The sequence below is a fragment of the Rhinopithecus bieti genome, unplaced genomic scaffold, assembly GCF_001698545.2.
Source record: "Rhinopithecus bieti isolate Rb0 unplaced genomic scaffold, ASM169854v2 scaffold_41207, whole genome shotgun sequence".
In the NCBI taxonomy this organism is placed as follows: Eukaryota; Metazoa; Chordata; class Mammalia; order Primates; family Cercopithecidae; genus Rhinopithecus; species Rhinopithecus bieti.
The window spans coordinates 330,080-348,980 of NW_016816890.1; the positions used below are offsets into that span (position 1 = coordinate 330,080).

At 39.9% G+C, this 18,901-nt stretch overlaps 1 protein-coding gene across 1 annotated transcript in view; it reads left to right on the plus strand.

Annotated features, from left to right (window-relative positions):
• ZUP1 (zinc finger containing ubiquitin peptidase 1) overlaps positions 1-18,901 on the plus strand; it is a 39,087-nt gene that overhangs the window by 1,217 nt on the left and 18,969 nt on the right. The window contains exons 2-4 of the mRNA XM_017855458.1: positions 10,788-11,146; positions 12,421-12,993; positions 18,716-18,826. Coding sequence (XP_017710947.1) covers positions 12,435-12,993; positions 18,716-18,826 — 670 coding nt within the window. The 5' untranslated portion in view covers positions 10,788-11,146; positions 12,421-12,434. The remainder of the gene's footprint in view (positions 1-10,787; positions 11,147-12,420; positions 12,994-18,715; positions 18,827-18,901) is intronic.

The following is an 18,901-nucleotide window of genomic DNA, read 5'->3' on the forward strand; positions in this document are numbered from 1 at the left end:
CCCTGGAGTTCAACAAACGGTGTTGAAAGCAGACTGTGTTCCAGATGCAATGCTAGGAAGACAATAAACAAGATAAACAATACATGAATCCTGCCCAGAAGACTTTTGCAATTTTTTAAGAGGAAAAACATGAAGACAAATTGTTTTAAGTTGTTTGCTATTTTCAATAGTTAAAAAACAAACAGGAGAGAAGGGATTATTTAACTGTGAGTATGTAGAGCTGAGAAAGGCAAGCTTGACAGAGGAAACGGGGGCACTGTTACCGGAAAGATAACTCATGTTATCATGAGTCCATGTAGTGAAGTGAAAGCAAGTTTATTAGAGAAGTAAAGAAACAAAAGAATAGCTACTCCATAGGCAGAGCAGTGGCTTGGGCTGCCGGACTGAGTATACTTATAGTTTTTTTTTTTTTTTTTTTTTTTTTTTTTTTTTTTTTTGAGACAGAGGCTAGCTCTGTCGCCCAGGCTGGAGTACAGTGGTGCGATCTCGGCTTACTGCAAGCTCCCCCTCCCAGGTTCACGCCATTCTCCTGCCTCAGCCTCCCCAGTAGCTGGACTACAGGCGCCTGCCACCACGCCCGGCTAATTTTTTTGTATTTTTAGTAGAGACAGGGTTTCACGGTGTTAGCCAGGATGATCTCGATCTCCTGACCTTGTGATCCTCCCGGCTTGGCCTCCCAAAGTGCTGGGATTACAGGCGTGAGCCACCAAGCCCAGCCAGTTATTTCTTAATTATATGTTAAACAAGGGGTGGATTATTCATGAGTTTTCAAGGAAGGGGGCAGGCAATTTTTGGAACTTAGGGTTCTACCTTCTTTTAGACTGTATGACTTCTGGATGTTGCCGTGGCATTTGTAAACTGTCATGGTGCTGGTGGGAGTGTCTTTTAGAACGCTAATACATTCTAATTCATGTATAATGAAAAGTGAGGATGACCAGAGGTCACTTTTGTCTTCATCTTGGTTTTGGTGGGTTTTGCCTGTGTTCTTTACCACATCCTGTTTATCAGCAGGGTCTTTGTGACCTGTATCTTGCATGAACCGCCTATCTTCTGTGACTAAGAATGCCTAACCTCCTGGGAATGCAGCTCAGTAGGTCTCAGCCTCATTCTACCCAGCACCTGTTCAAGTTGGAGTCACACTGGTTCAAACGCCTCTGACAACAGCACTATTAAAGTATTGATAGGAGTTTACTTGCCTTAATCACCTGGTCACCTTATCCTTTTCTTATTTCCTCCCTACTCCTCCATCCTGGGAGACTGAATTCAAAGAGGCAATGGCCAGACAATATATACAAATAGAACACTAACCTGTAATCTTCAACAACCAGTCCAGGAAGGCAACCTGCTATGTCCAGTAACCAGTCCAAGAAATCAGATTACTAAATGTAGCAACCAGTCCAGGAAGCCAAGCGATAACCCTTGTAGCCATCTACCCCAAATGACCGGATGTGATTCATAACTGACAGCTTCTCTAATTTTTGTCTGGGCTTCCAACTCAAGGCCAGCTAGAGAAAGCCAAATATCTACCCATCCCTAAATAATTACACAGGATGCCCTGCTTTTAATTAGCCCACCTGCAGCTTCTCCATGCCAACAGCCTTGAACTGGCATACCTGAAGCTTTCCCTTTTTTTCCACTCTAAAGCTTTCCCACTCCTCTGCCTGCCACTGAGTCGCTGACAAATGCAAGTGATGGTGGCTGACTCCCTTGCTATTGTAAGCTCCAAATAAATTTGGCTTTGCTTGTTCTCATTTAGATGGTCTGCACTTGTTTTTATACTCCTGAAGAAGATTCCTGCTATCTGGACGTGTCTTCCCTCTGGATAGATATGGCAGAAGAGATGGTAATGGTGTCTTTTAGACCACTGCTCAGAAGGGTCTAAGACGGTCCTGGCTTTTCATATCCAGGAAAGAACTGGAGGAATAGGATTGGTATCAAGATGCTGACTTCATTAGTTGTATGCAATGCCAATCACAGCAACTTCCTACCAAGAACTGACCTTCTATGGCATCTTTCCCAATCTGCCTATCAAAATAAAATACACTTCTCAGTGGTCCTTTTGTCCCAAAAGCTGCTGCCTCAAAAGTAGAGAGCTTATTGCCCTATTAGATTACCTCCTCCACAGGCCATGATGGAAAAGAAACGTTTCTAGCCCATGGGTTCAACAATTTCTTTTACTTAGGCAGATGCTATGGTCTGAATATTTTTGTCCCCCTCAAATCCATGTGTTGAAACCTAACCCTCAACGTGATGGTACTGAGAAGTGGGGCCTTTGGGAGGTGATTACATCACAGGAATGGAGTTCTAATGATGGGATTAGTGCTCTTGTAAAACAAGGTCAAAGGAAATGCCTTGCCCCGTTCACTATGTGAAGGTAGAGGTACTGTCTATGAGGAAACTGGCTATCATCAGAGACTAAATCTGTCTAAGCCTTGATCTTGGACTTCTAGTTTCCAAAACTGTGAGGAATACAGATGATCCTCAACTTACAATGACATTATTTCCCAATAAACCCATCAGTAAGTTGAAAATATTGTAAGTCAAAAATGCATTTAATACACCTAACCTACTGAGCATTATAGCTTATCCTAGACTACGTTAAACATGGTCATGACACTCAGCCTACAATTGGGCAAAGTTGTGTACCACAAAGCCTATGTTAGAATAAAGTTATAAAGAATTTTTGAATCAAAATTCAAAATTTGAAGTATGGTTTATTGTTAATGTGTATCACTTTTGCACCATTGTAAAGTTGGAATGTCTTATAGGTCAAACCATCATAAGTCGGGGACTGTCTGTAAATGTTCACTGTCTATAAGTCAACCCATTTTTGGTATTTTTGTTATGGCAGCCCAAATGGAATAAGGCAACAGGTAAGTTATCAAAGTAAGAACATACTTCTTCTGAGATCCTGTTGATCACTGCCAAGTTAAAATTTGATATACTTAACTTTACAATGACCCCCATGAGATAGAGGACACTGAGGCACAGATGAATGTATAAGTAAACTTTCCACTGTCACAGGGCTAGTAAGAAGCTGCTGTGATTCGTACCTAAGTAGTTTATCTTAATGAGAACTAGATGAAGACTCAAAGTTATTAGTAGCAGGATCATATAATTTGTGTGAACCAGGACATTTTTGATAGTGGAATGGGATACTATTAATAACTTTTTTGAGATGACTGTCCTGAGCAAACTGGGACACATGACCATCCCAAGTGTTGAAGCTGTAAATTATTGTTAAATTTCCGTCACTTCTGTAGCACTAGTCATTCCACAGAACAGCATGTATCCTTGCTGCTGTCGATAGGTCTGATCCAGGGTGTGGGGACAAGAGTGACTTTATTTGAAATGCTAATCTGCCATGTAACTTCTGACTAACCCCAAGTCCAGGAATGCTCCCAAAATGTCTAGTCGATGTATTACTCTTTAAGTAGGAACACCTATTCGCTGTAAGTTTCCTCCAAAACAACCCTTGATGCTGTCACAGAAATCATAGGCTGTGATACCTGTAGCCACCTAAACATTCCTTCCAGAGTATGTATATTTTCCCCAAGATATAAGCCCTGGATTTAGAGGGTTAGCCCTGGGTTTAGTGGTATGGAGATCTACCTGTCTTGCAACCACCCAAGACCACGCTTCTTTCTGTAAGTTACCCTAATGAATCACCCAAGACCAACGAACTCGATTTTTCTGCCTTTTTGGGTTCTTGGCTTCTTCAGCATTTGGGGATTGCTTTGCGTATACAGCCCTTTCACAGAACACAGGGAAACAGACTGAGATTCAAGACTTGCCACCTGATATTTATTGCAGAGTGCTCTTTGGGAATAATAACTGTCAGGAGTGAGGAGGCAGGATTCTACAGAGAGATAAATTATGTTGCATTATTAGCAACAGAATCTTCAGACAATCTTACAGGAAGTACAGAAGCTGGGATGGCCCTCCAGAATTGTCACTGTTGAGGCTAGAGGGTCATGTTTCTATCAATGAATCAAGAAGTCTTTGGATATCACTGAATCAAATCCAGAGAGGAGGGTTAATCTTGGGTGAGGCAGCAGCTCCCTTTAACCAGAGTGCAGTTTTTGAAGTGGAACTTGGCCTAGAGCCCTCATCAGTGAGGGAAGAAAATCCTTTAGTCCTGAACAAGGATCTGGGCAGTGTACCAAAGGTCCTACCACACATACTTTTTCAGTTTTCCAAAGACAAAGAAATGAATGGCCTTCTTTCAGCTTCATGCCTCCTCCTTCTCATCCTCGTTATTTGGTCTTCCTCCCAGGCCTCTTACTTTGCTGCATTGGCTCTCTAGGTGATACAACATACTTCTGTATTTTTAAAAGCCATCTACCTATAAACCACTTTCTCCCAAATTCAAATCTCCATCCCTGACCTCTTCCTGGAGGTCTAAACTCATATATCAAACCTCCATTTGGATGTCTGATGGGCATTTCAAATTTAATAAGCCAAAACAGGTTTCTTGATTCTATCCCATTCCGCTTTGTTCCTTTCTCAGGCCTCTTCATCTCTGTAATGATACAACTATGCAGCCAGAAACTCCAGCTAAAAAACTCACGAATCGGCCAGGCGTGGTGGTTCATGACTGTAATCCTAGCACTTTGGGAGGTCGAGGCAGGCGGATCACAAGGTCAAGAGTTCAAGACCAGCCTGGCCAATATGGTGAAACCCCGTCTCTACTAAAAATAAAAAAATTAGCTGGGCATGGTGGCGGGCGCCTTGTAGTCCCAGCTACTTGGGAGGCTGAGGCAGGAGAATTGCCTGAACCCGGGAGGCAGAGGTTGCAGTGAGCCAAGATTGTGCCACTACACTCCAGTCTAGGTGAAAGAGTGAGACTGTGTCTCAAAAAAAAAAAAAAAAAAAAAAAAAAACTTACGAATCATTCTTTTCCTTTCCCTTACCAGTGCCTCCTGTCTTTTGCTTCTAGCTCCAAAATAGTCCACGTCTTCACCTAGTCCATCTCTACTGACACTTCTCCTAGCATTCCATCATTTATTTTGTAAACTGCAGTAGTATCCTAATTAAGCAATTTGTACCTACCTTGACTCCTTTACAATCTATTCCCTGTCCAGAAGGTGTAGTAATTTACAATTAAATTTTTATTTATTTAATCAAATAATACAAATATATCATTTAAAGGGTCCAATAATAAGTTTGTCATGAAAATAAACACTTCCCACCTGATGATCCCCAGGTGCCACTCCCCAGAAGCTACTATTTTCAACCTGTTTAGGTGTTCTTATTGGTATCTCTTTTCTAATTAAATATTTTAAAATCATATACTGCCATTTCTTGATTTTTAAAGTCATAGACATTTTCTATTGTTATAGATGTAAAATGAGAATTTGTTACTCATAACTGCACTAACCTCCCAACATACACATTTACACAGACTTCTTGATCTCACATCCTCCAATATAGTTCCATCAAAATTATTTTGGTTAAATCAATATTTAATTTTTATGTAAATAATTATATTCCTTGTATGGCTTTTTTATTGTTCTAAAATTAATTGCCTGTTTTCTGTCATTATCATTTGCTTAGTCTTCTAACTTCTCGTCACTAACTCATCTTCAAACACACTGCTGGAGATGTGTATTAGTTTCCTATTGCTGCTCTAACCAATTACCACAAACTTACTTACTTAAAATAACACAAATGTATTATCTTACACTTTTAGAGGTCAGAAGTCCAAAATGGGTCTCACTGGGCTAAAATCAAGGTGTCAGCAAAGTTGTGTTTCTTCTGGAGCCTATAGGGGAGAATCCATTTCCTTGCCTTTTCCAGTTTCTTGAAGCTACCCACATTCCTTGGCTTCTGGACGCCTTTCAGCAATTACATCTCTCTGACCTCTGTTTCTGTCATCACATCTCCTTTTCTAAGACTGACCTTCCTATCTCCCTCTCATGAGGACCCTTGTCCTAGCCTTAAACAATCCTCCCACGTTGGCCTTTCAAAGTGCTGGGATTACACGTGTGAGCCACCATGCCTGGCCAGGACATAAACATCTTTGAGGGACATTATTCTGCTTAACAGAATATATTTCTCTCCGTATGGTCATAAACATGAAGTGATCTGTCAGTTGCTTCTTCCCTCCCTCCCTCCCTTTCTTTTTCTTCCTTTCTGTCTTCACTCCTGTCTGATCTCTCTCATCTAGGTAGAGTTTTTTTTATGGAATTCCATACGTTCCACTTTCTTTTTTTTTGAAATGGAGTCTCAATCTGTCACCCAGGCTGGAGTGCAGTGGCGCAATCCTGGATCACTGCAACCTCTGCCTTCTGGGCTCAAATGATCCTCCAACCTCAGCCTCCTGAGTAACTAGGACCACAGGCACACATCACCACGTCCGGATAATTTTTTGTATTTTTGGTAGTGACAGGGTTTCACCATATTGCCCAGGTTGGTCTCAAACTCCTGAGTTCAAGCAATCTGCCTGCCTCGGCCTCCCAAAGTACTAGGATTACAGGTGTGAGCCACCATGCCCGGCCCCATACCTTCCACTTTCTTTGCTTCTTCCCTCATTTTGGTGGGAACCTCCTGGGGAATAATAAGAAATAATATTTCAGGAGAAATTATTATTGAGTCATGAATTATCATGTCATTTCATTGATAATGAATTTTTTTTCATTATCCATTGTTTTTTGTTGTTACTCCTCTCTGTATTTCTTATTAGTTGGATGTGGAATCCAGTTTCTCATTTGATTATTTTCTTTCCTGTTTTCTATCCCTTGTTCTTTTTGTTCTCTTTTCTGAGAAATTTCTTCGGCTTTATCTTCCAGGCCTCTATTAATATATGTGTTTTAAAGTATGCAATATTTTTAATCCCAACACCTATTTCCTATATTGGATTTAGAGATTCAATACATTTTCTTATCTATCTGAGGGTATTAATTGTGGTTTCCATTGAAATATTTTTCTCTTTCTTTCTTTGTCTGTTTCTTCAGAGCTTACTTTTTAATTTATGATTATTGTTTAGTTTTCCATCTTACTTGCCATAGGCTGTACTCAAATGCTTGGAACCCTTGAGTATCTATTCATATTTAAGAATAAGACATTAAAGGAACCTTCTATACACTGTACATCAGCAGGGCTTGTTTATTCACCAATTGGCAGCCTTCCCACAGAGTGGTAAAATGGGGACCTGGCTGTTGTCATTGGATAACTTCCTTAAAGTTGACATCTGTAGGTCTTTCTCTTGGGACAACTGATTTCTCTGGGGAGGAATTTTCCAACCTCCTGCCTTGGAGGCAGAAATCACATATCACGATGTGATGGAGGAAAAGGAGCAAGAGGTTCATAATTTAGTATTTAGCCTTCACTATTTCCCATTTTCAGTCCAGTGCCTTTACCCTAAGGATAAGGTCAAGACTTTGAACCCCCTAGGAAAGGGTTCATAGCTGTTTTTTGGTTTGTTTTCTTCATGAACTAAATCTGTAGTCTTCGGTCTAGAAAGGAAAGAGGAGTCTCAAGGCAACCTAGCTGTATTACAGTTCTTCAGAGACACATAACCAATACTATATACGAGAGGCAATTTATTAGGGAATTGACACATGATCACAGAAGTGGAAGTCCCACAATAGGCCATCTTGCAAGCTAGAGCACCAGAGAAGCTGGTAATGTGGCTCAGTCCCAGTAGCCTCAGAACCAGGGAAGCAGAGGGTGTGGCCCCCAGTCTGAGGCTAAAAGCCTAAGAGTTCCCGGGAAGCCACTGGTGCAAATCCCAGTGTCTAAAAGCTGAATATGGTGCTATCTGATGTCCAAAAGCAGGAGGGAAAAAGGTGTCTTGTTCCAGAAGGAAGAGCGCAAAGAGAGAGGATTCCCTTTCTTTCCTGTTTGCCCCAGCCTAGCCCTCAGCTGACTGCATGGTGCCTGCCACACTGAGGGTAGGTCTTCCTCTCTCAGCCCACTGACTCACAGGTCAATCTCCTCTGGAAACACCCTCACACAGATACAGCTAGAAACAATGCTTCACCAGCCATCTAGGCATCCCTCAATTCAGTCAAGTTGATACCTAAAATTAACAATCACATTGGTGATGGAGAAAATCTAGAGTTGGAGTTCTAACCGTTCCTTATTCAGACTTTCGGCAAAATGATCCTTTATTTAGTTCCAAATGTCACCATCATTTTTAGAAGTATCTTGTCTTTAATTTCTGAAATTTTCAGATTTCTGGGAAGGAGGAGTGTATTAAGATGGAGTAGGGACCCTACTTAGGGGCCTGTGGGCAACCCCCAAGCATAGAAATAAAGGAAAATATTGAGTTCCTTCAAGGAAAATTCTAGGAACCTAGCTAATGCTGAGAAATAAATGAGCAATTCAATAAACAAAAAGGTAATAGTAGCTTAAAACAGTAGCCCCCTAAAAAAAGTCAGGAGATGTTTTATTCCCTATAGAAACTTAAGATATTATTTTAACATATGACCCTGAGTTGTTTTCCAGAAACTCAGATCCCCCACCAAACAGATCTACTGTCCAACATGATTTGGCCCCTGTCTACAGATAAGGGGAAACTGAAGACTAAATCCTGACGTCTGTTCTTTGTTCTAAATTTCTTCCCGAGGGGCCTGGAGGAGATCACACCCCTGAGCCAGAGCTAATATTCTTTTCTGCTGATCCCAAATTTTTAGACAAAGTTTTGCCTCCTTAGCAAATCAAACATCAGAAAATCTTTGAATCCACCTGTGACCTGTGCCCCCACCACTTCAAGATGTCCAGCCTTTTAAAATCAAACCAATGTATAGCTTCCATGTATTGATTTATGATGTCGCCTGTGACCTCTGCCTCTTCACCTTTAAAAACTCTTACCTGTAAGCAATGTGGGAGTTCAGGTCTTAAGCATGAGCTACTCAATTCTCCTTGCTTGGTGCCCTACAAAAAATGCCTCAACTCTCTCTTGCTGTTTTCCCAGTGTCAGTGTTTGGCTGTGCTGTGCTGGGCAAGCAGACCCCAGCTGCTGTGCTGGGCAAGCAGAAACCCATACAAGTCAAGACAGTATGGCTTGACTTGTTTTTTTGTTGACATCTGTTCTGAGTTAAGTTTGTTATTAATCATTCATCTTTTTTTAGCTTTCAAAGTTTTGTAAAATCTCATTGGCTGTTAGTAGTATTATTTTTATTTTCCTCCTATCATTTTAGTAGTTTTTGAGAGGCAGAGAAATATAAATGTGCATATTTAATCTTCCATGTTTGTCCACAAATTTCCAGAATGATATTTTTTTTTTTTTTTTTTTTGAGACAGGCTCTCATTCGGTCACCCAGACTGGAGTGTGATGGTGCCATTATGGCTAACTGCAACCTCAACCTCCTGGGGCTCAGGTGATCCTCCCACCTCAGTCTCCCGAGTAGCTAGAATTACAGGCCACATCACCACGCCCAGCTAATTTTTGTATTTTTTTTGTTGAGATGGGTTTCTCCATGTTGCCCAGGCTGGTCTGGAATTCCTGGGCTCATGTAATCTGCCCGCCTCTGCCTCCCAAAGTGTTGGGATTACAGGCGTGAGCCACCACACCTAGCCAATTTTAAAAAATATACTGTTTATCATCAGATAACATTACCCTCCTATTTAAATACCTCACTAGCTTTCTACCAGGTCCTACATGATTTGGCCCCTGTCTACAACTCTAACCTCATCTTGTAATCATATTCCCCCTTATCACATTATGCTCTGGTCAAAAAGTGTTCTTTTGCTCCAGCCTTAGGCCTTCATTTTTGTTATTTTATCTGTCTGAAATGCTCTTTCCCCTGTTGGTGCAAGGTTTGTTCATCAGCACACTCAACTCTTCAGTGAGACCTTTTTTAAACATTAGTATCTCTATAATCCAGTTTTTTTTTTTTTCATTTTTTCTTTTCTTTTTTTTTTTTTTTTTTTTTTTTTTTGAGACTCAGTCTCAAAAATCTATCACTCTGTTGCTCAGGCTGGAGTGCAGTGGCACGATCTCAGCTTGCTGCAACCTATGCCTCCCAGGTTGAAACGATTCTGCTGCCTCAGCTCCTAAGTAGCTGGGATTACAGGCACCTGCCACCACGCCCGGCTAATTTTTGTATTTTTTGTGGAGATGGGGTTTCACCACGTTGGCCAGGCTGGTCTTGAACTCCTGGCCTCAAGTGATCTGCCTGCTTTGGCCTCTCAAAGTGCTGGGATTACAGGCATGAGCCACCGCGCCTGGTCAATCCAGTTTTATTTTCTTCATAGCACTTATCATGATCAGTTAATTAACTTTTTATTTCCTCTACTTCACTAGCATGTAAGCCTCAAAAGTCCTGAATTTTGTGTGTTTTGATTACTGCTACAGCTCCTGTTCCATGCAAAATGCCTAATAGACACTCTTTAAATATTTGTTGAATGAAATAAGGGCTGAATAACAAGATATTTGTGATTTTGGGCTAACATGGTGGCTCACACTTTGGGAGGCCAAGGTGGGAGGATCATTTGAGGCCAGGAGTTCAAGGCTGTGGTGAGCTATTATGGCCACTGTGCTCTGGCCTGGGTGACAGAAAGAGTCCTCCTCTCTAAAAATACATACATACATACATACATGCATACCAAGATATTTGTTATCTTGTAACCTTGAAGAAAGAACTTGATATCCTCCACCTTCAGTGCATAGCTGGGAGCTTGATACCTAGCAGCATTATAAGCCCTTTATTGATACTAAAATAGAGTGCTACGCAGCAGGCCCTACAGGGAGTTTGTAGACTACTATTTGCCCCAGGACCTGCGCTATGAACTTATTCAGATTAAGTCTGAAAGACCTCAGAGCCCATTTTCTCTCCTAGCAAATCAGGAGCAGGAAACCCGATGGAAGAAGGAAAAACTCGGAAATGGGAGAAATGCAAAAATGACTACATCTCCCAGAATGCACTGCACACAGACCGGCGTGGAGCGGCGCAGGCTGGGATTCTTTCTTTTCCGTGGGCGAAAGGAAGTGCCTTTTGAATGAGGTACTGACGGCCGAGGTGTTGGAAGTTCCTAATTCTTTCCTCGGTTAACTGTGAAACTCTGCGTATTGGGAAGGCCTGGCCTCAGTCATCAGGCCGGGAGAGGTATTGGACGCCGCGCGCGCACTCCTCTGCCAGCGAGGCCCGAAGGGGAAGCCTAGCGACGCGCAGTGTGGCAGCTGCTGGCCTCTGGGCCGGTAAGAACTGATGGTCCCCTCCCTCATTCCCCAGGCCCAAAGCCTTGACCCACTTAGTGCCTGCTAGTTTCGCGTCCCTGGCTTGTGCCTTTGGCGCGGAACGTTTGGGAGATTCGGCCTTGCGGCATTCTGACTTCACCCACCAAGTGTCTAGCCTGGCACTGGGTACCTTCTTGTCTCTCACTCGCTTCCTCTGAGGCGCCTGGGTACCCTCTTGTCTCTTACCCGCTTCATCTGAGTCCATGCCCAAGTGCATCATTCTGTGTCTGACCGTGTCCCAACCACCGGAAGAGAATAAACTCCGGGTGTGACTTTAATCCCACTGGGGGCCCGGGAGAACTGCCTTCTAAAATCAGAGACTATATCCATTTGTCTGGAGAGAAATGAGAAAAATAAGGACAATGTAGGGAGGTATTTTAAAGGTAAATTTGTTTAAATGAAGGGAATAGTGCCATTACTTTTCCTGTTTGATTTTAAATAGTCTTTAAACACTTTTATGTCAGTAGTCAGTACTTTATTTGTCCATAAAATCCAAAAGTAACTACCTTTGGATTTTACAGTAGTCTTTGACAACCTCAGAGAGATGAGATGCCTTGCCCAAAATGACGAATCTGAAATTATTACCCAGTTCTCTTGACTCTGGAATAAGTGCTTTTTTCTACTGTACCACTTCTGCTTTTATTCTTGGGGCCAAGGATACAGGCTGCGGAGCATGACGGGGTTGGCATTTTGGCTTCCACCTGTTTCTGCTTGTGGTGACCTATCTGAGCCAGAATTTTTTTGTGTAGAACGATAATAATAGCACTTAAATTAGTGTGATACATTTAAGGCTGTTTAAATGTTAAACTCTGCTATTAAGATGTCTTTATTTACCCTCCTCAATATAATCAGCTTCAGTGTTCAGTATTTAGCTATATCAGTTGATAAATAGGTTTCTTTTCTTCATTTTTTCTTACTTGATTTATCTTACCTGGACAATTTTTTAAACGTTATTTTTTCTCCGCCTTGGGCCAGAGACTTTTTTTGAAATATTTTATTTTAAAAATTACTTGTTTTCATTATTATTGCCTTTTTTTTGAAAACATAAACTTGAAATTTTGGTTGATATTTATAAATAAGTTTTTGTATTTGCGGAACAGTAAGTGCATTGAAGACTTCTTCATCAAAATAATCCAGCGTTAAAGACCAAATAATTGTCTCCAATCATTTTATGAAACACATTTTTCCTTCAAATCTTACTTTGAAATTTAAAATAATGTTATGTTCTTTTCTAGCTACTTGTCATACCATGCTTTCCTGTGATATTTGTGGTGAAACGGTAACCTCAGAACCAGACATGAAAGCTCACCTAATTGTTCACATGGAAAATGAAATTGTATGTCCGTTTTGCAAGTTGTCAGGTGTGAATTATGACGAAATGTGTTTTCATATTGAAACAGCTCATTTTGAGCAGAATACACTTGAAAGAAACTTTGAGAGGATAAATACTGTACAATTTGGGACTTCAGATAACAAGAAAGACAACACCCTACAGTGTGGAGTGGAAGTTAATTCAAGTATTCTTTCAGGTTGTGCGTCTAATCATCCAAAAAATTCATCTCAATGCCTGACTAAAGATAGTACTTTAAAACATGAAGCCTTTTATTCAGAGAACTTAACTGAATCTAGAAAATTCCTGAAAAGTAGGGAAAAACAGGCTGGCCTAACCGAAGTAAAAGGATCTATCTATGAAACAACGTACGGTCCTCCCGAATGTCCATTCTGTGGAAAAATAGAGGAGCATAGTGAAGATATGGAAACTCATGTGAAAACAACGCATGCCAATCTTTTAGACATTCCATTGGAAGGTAAAGTTTTTATTTCAATGTAAATTATTATAAGTTTACAGCCTCAATTTAATTGTGGTGGTCTAAAAGTTGGTTTGTAAGTCAGCTTACCACAGATGTATTTTGAAATCCATTTTATGTCTATAGCATTTTTCATTTGCCATTATTGAAATATAAAAGTACATTATGGAAAAGAATTTTGATGCAGAAATAAAATGTTTCAGCTACATTGAGAGTAGTTTTGGAACTTTCTGTCTAGTTTCCAGAGGGTATTCTTTTTATTGTCACTAACCCAATAGCATCTGGACTGTCCTGGACTCTCTGACTTTGCATTGAGTTCTAGTTTGACTCCATTATTCTGTTATGATTGGAGAACAAACTGTCTGTGATGTCAGTTCTTTTAAATTTGTTGAGGCCTGTTTTATGGCTCAAGACATGATCTATCTTGGTCATGTTCCATGGGTACTTGGGAAAAAAAGTGTATTCTGCTTTGTTGGGTGGAATGTTATATGTATGTCACTAGATCCTGTTGTTTGTGTTCAGATTATTTATATCCTTGCTCGTTTTCTATAGTAGAACTGTCTAGTAGTTCTATCAGTTTTTGAGAAGGGGTTGTGAAATCCCTGATTATAATTGTAAATTTATCTGTTTTTACTTTCAGCTCTGTCGGGTTTTGTTTCATGTATTTTGAGGCTCTGTTGTTGGTGTGTACACATGTAGGATCTTAGGTCTTTTTCTCATTGTTGGACTTTAAGAATTTGTCAGGCCAGGTGTCATGGCTGTTGCCTGTAATTCCAGCAAGTTGGGAGGCCGAGGTGGTCAGATCCCTTGAGCCCAGGAGTTGGAGACCATCCTGGGCAACGTGGCAAAAGCTCGTCTTTTCAAAAAAAAAAAAAAAACCACTAGCCAGGCCTAGTGGCTTGCGTCTGCAGCTCCAGCTATTTGGGAGTCTGAAATAGGAGGATCACCTGAGCCTGGGAAGTGGAGGGTGCAGTGAGTCGTGATCACACCACTGCACTCCACCCTGGGTGACTGAGTAAGACCCTGTCTCAAAAAAAAAAAAAAAAAATTGTTCTGTATTTTGGATACAAGTTCTTTTTTGGATGTGTATTTTGTAAATATTTTCTCCTAGTCTGTGGCTTGTTTTTTCATTATTTTAATAGAGTCTTTCATGGAGTAGGAGTTTTTAATTTTAACGAAGTGCAACTTGACAATTTTTTCTTTCATGGATCATGCTTTTGGTGTTGTGTCTAAAAACTCTTTGCCAACTTCTAGAAGTTGGATAGTTTTGCATTTTACATTTAGATCTGTGATCCATTTGAATTAATTTTTGTAAAAGATATGAAGTCAGTGTCTACATTCTTTTTTAGTGCATTTCTCTGATTATGAAATCAATATCTTCTATGCAGTTATTTTAATTTCCTCTATTATGAACTGCATGTTACATTTTTTGTACACTTAAGTTACATGGATTTTTCACCTGGATATTGTCAAATATTTTTTGAGTTTTATTCAGTTGCTTTTAAAATATATTCTCAATACTAATCCTTCAGCTGTATTCTATAAGATGTTGCTTATCCTTGAATTTTGTGCAGTATTTGAATTTTATTTTTGTTTTCTATGTATTGTCTAAAAAAGTATTCTTTACTCTGAGTTCAAAAGGTGTTCTCATATATTCTAAAACTTTAATGTTTTATCTTTTCACTTTTAAAATTTTTTCTGGATTGTGTGTGTGTGTGTGTGTGTGTACATGTGTGTATTTTGTGAACTTGGGATCTAATTTTTATGTTTTCTCTGTGCAGAAACCAGATTTATCTCTGATTTATAATATAGTTTCTGTCTTTTATTACATATCTGTGTGGGCCAGTTTCTGGTCTCTTACTTCTTTATTTATGTATGTGACTTTCGTTTCCTTATCACACCACCATTTTAATAACTATTTTGTAAAATGTCATCAACATCAGATAGGACAGTTTTTCCCTTGTTCTTCATTTTCATTATCAACTTAGACCTTCTCATTCTTTTCTTTGAGTTTTATAGCCATATTGTCAAGTTTCATGAAAACTGTTGTAATTTTGTTTTAAATTAGATCAAAGTACATCTCCCTGTTAATTCAGGTCATCTTTTGTATCCTTTAATACAATTTTGTGGGTTTTTTTTTTTTTTTTTTTTTTTTTTTTTGAGATGGAGTTTCACCCTGTCACCCAGGCTGGAATGCAATGGCACAATCTCTGCTCACTGCAACCTCTGCCTCCTGGGTTCAAGCAATTCTCCTGTCTCTGCCTCCTGAGTAGCTGGGACTACTGGCACCCACCACCATGCCCAGTTAATGTTTGTATTTTTAGTAGAGACAGGGTTTCGCCATGTTGGCCAGGCTGGTCTGGAACTCCTGACCTCAGACAATCCACCTACCTCGGCCTCCCAAAGTGCTGGGATTACAGGCATAAGCCACCACACCCGACCTTGTGTTGATTTTTCGTTGCACATTTGTGTTAGCTTTATTTCTGTATAGTTTATAGTTTCTGTTGCTTTTGTAAATTAGATTTTTTCCCTCTCATCTAAGAAACTTTTGTAGTTTTATAGAAACACTGTCAATTTTTTAGATAGTTGAGGTATCCAGTCTTATTCAACTATTACTGATTTTATTTTATTTTATATTTTTTGAGACAAGGTCTCATTATGTCACCCAGGCTGGAGTTAAGTGGCATGATCATGGATTACTGCAACCTTGACCTCCTGGGCTCAAGTGGTTCTCCTGCCTCAGCCTCCCAGGGAGCTGGGACTACAGGCCTGCACCACCACGCCCAGATAATTTTTTTTTTAGTGGAAATGAGGTCCTGCTATGTTACTCAGGCTGGTCTTGAACTCCTGTGCTCAAGCAGTCTTCCTTCCTCAGCCTTCCAAAGTGTTAGGATTGCAGGTGTGAGCCACTGCATCTGGCCTGTTACTAATTTTAATAATTCTACATTAATCCCCTTGAATATTCTAAGTAGATCATTTTATTATCTGCTAATAATGAAAATTTACAGACTGCTGCAAGGAAAAAAATAAGTGTATTGATTAAAAATGCCTGACAATCCTTTGCTGACACAATGTTTCCTGTAAGTTTCTCAGGACCAGTAAACTGGTGAATTATGGTAGTCTTATGAGTCTGAATGTTTAGTTGAGTTTAAAAAAGACCTGTTGTCATTAGAAGTACAGAAGTTAAATAGGAAAATAGCTAGATTTAACCAATGTTCAGTTATAGTAAATGGAAAAGGTGAATTTGCAGGTGGTTTTTAGGGAATGATTATCATATAGAGAAGATGCATGGAATCTGGACTGGAAAGTAAAGAAAAACATGAGGGTGGTAATGAATGACAAAAAAATAGGGTTTGTATATTCTATATAGGAGGTTTTAGTTAGGTCAAACAGTTTTTAGAGTGGTAGAATTAAAAGAAGTGAGGTGGAAGGATAGGTGGTCGGGAGTGATATTGGAAATTGAGATTTCAGAGGTGGTTCATTTATTAGTGATAACAAATTATGAGTATAATTTTTGTCATTCGGTAGGTAAATTAGGGTAAAGGAAAAGATTATTGGAAACAAAGGCATAGAACTATCCCTGTGGATTTTGAAGTTGCTAAGAATGATCATAGTATAGGGGCTAGGAGAAGAAGATTTTGATCCAGGTGTTAAAAATGCTGCTAGTAAATGAAAGGAGTGTCTAAGACTTCAGAAAATATTAGGCACTAAAAAAGGTAGGCGAGGCCATATTATGGTGACATGAATTATTACAAAAATGGGGCTTAAAACAGGTTTGACAGCGATGAAAGGGAGCAAAGGGGATGCCTTTTCTAGTTCTAGGGCCCTGAATTGTGAAAGAAAAGTTGCCTCTGTGTTAGGGGGCTGTAGAGAAAATGGGGTGTCATGAACCAACCAGATTTTAGTTAAGAAGGTGAAGTGAATATTCAGAGAAAGATTGTATGTATAGAGAAGCTGACTGATGATAGATGATATTTCTGAAAGGCATTAGGTAGATATTGGGAAAATAGGAGGGGTAGTAGCTTGGGTCAGATCAGTGGATGTCCTTCAGATATTTAAAGATTGTTAAGACACTGCCACTGAACAATTAGATTGGATTCATTGACAGAACAACGTTGGTGGTTATGTCAACCCTAGATGACTCCACTGGACGATGATGGCTAACCTCTGAGGCTTAGTTTAGATTCTGGTGGTAAAAAAGGCATACAGGGATATGAGGTGTAGTGTGGTCTAATGTTGAGGAAGGTTGGTTATCACTTAAAACTAGAAGGGACGGAGGGTTTGGCTTGCAGTAGTGTGATGATCAAAGAGATAAGCAAAGGCCTCCTTGACATTGGCTCTGACTCTAAGGCATTTTATGGTAGAGAACTGGCTGAAAGACTTCTCTTATATCCCCCAGCATTACTTATGGAAGCTGTATACCATTATTTCTTAGTGCAGATTTTGGAAATATTTTCTGAGTACTTATTAATACTTCATTTTCTCTTGAGCTTTGCCATTGAATTTTTTATTCCAATGATTATATCTTAATATTTTCATTTTTTTCATCTTTCTATTTTTGCTTAGTAACTTTGTGTCCTGGTTTCAAAGATTCAGTTCCCTCCTTTATTTCAGTGAGCATTTCGAACATACTTATTTTACTGTTTATTAGGATGACTGTAGCTCCATTTCTTCACAGGTAACTTTTTCAGTTTTAGATTTCCGGGCTGTTTTTCTTGGCATTGCAGCCCCCAATGCGTTTATCAATTCAAATTTTAGTGTTCATCTGTTCTGGGAGTTTTATATGATCCCTTCCCTGTGAAGCAGTTTCATGGTTCCTTCACCCTGGCTATTCACAGTCTCTGCTTTCAGACCAGGCCTTACATATACGGATTGCTCCATGCTTCCACTCTGCGTATATGCACAATTCTAGGTCCCTCTTCTATGTCCCCTATCTGCTAGGTCTTGGTCTTACAGATGGACCACTTCTGTTTTTGGCAAGCTAGACCTGTCTGCCTGCAGTGCTATGTGATGGATGTAGCTCTTTAATCTCCTGCTCCTGTATAGACAGTATTACCCTAATTCCCAGCTTTATGCTGAATGTTTAAGTTCAGCACCTTACCACTCTGGTGGGTGCTGAGAATTTAGCCCTAAAAACCCATGTCTAGACTGGGCCCTACTTACCACTTTGATTTTCCTTTCTGCTTCTCTTGTTTTGACTACAGATCTGAATATTTATTATTAATATTTCCCTTTTTTGGAGTGGTGTGAGAGGTTTTGCTATGCTCAGCCTTCTATCTTGACCCTAGAACTAGAAAAATAGCTTTTAAATCCACTACAAAGAGCTTTTACTTATGTAAGGTTAATAAGTGGTAGACAGTCTTTGACATGGGGTGAAATACCTAAAAGTTAAAAAAATAAAACCAACTTGGTTGGGCATAGTGGCTCATGCCTATAATCCCAGCACTTTGGGAAGCTGAGGCAGGAGGATCACTTGAATCCAGGAGTTTGAGACCAGCCTGAACAGCATAGTGAGACCCCATCTCTAAAAAAAAAAAAAGCTGGGCGTGGTGGCACGTCCCTTTAGCCCCATCTACTTGGGAAGCTGAGATGGGAGGATTGCCGGAGTGAGCCATGATGGTGCCACTGCACTTCAACCTGGGCAACAGAGCAAGACCCTGTCTTAAAAAAAAAAAAAATTAAAATAAAAAATAAAAACAACTTAATTATGTCTCTAATACAGACTGTGATCAGCCACTCTATGATTGTCCTATGTGTGGGCTTATATGTACCAATTACCATATTCTTCAGGAACATGTTGACTTGCATTTGGAAGAAAACAGCTTTTGCCAAGGTATGTTTATATGTTTAAAGATAAAAATATCATTTAATTTCTACTTTCTAGGACACATATCTAATTTTAGATTTG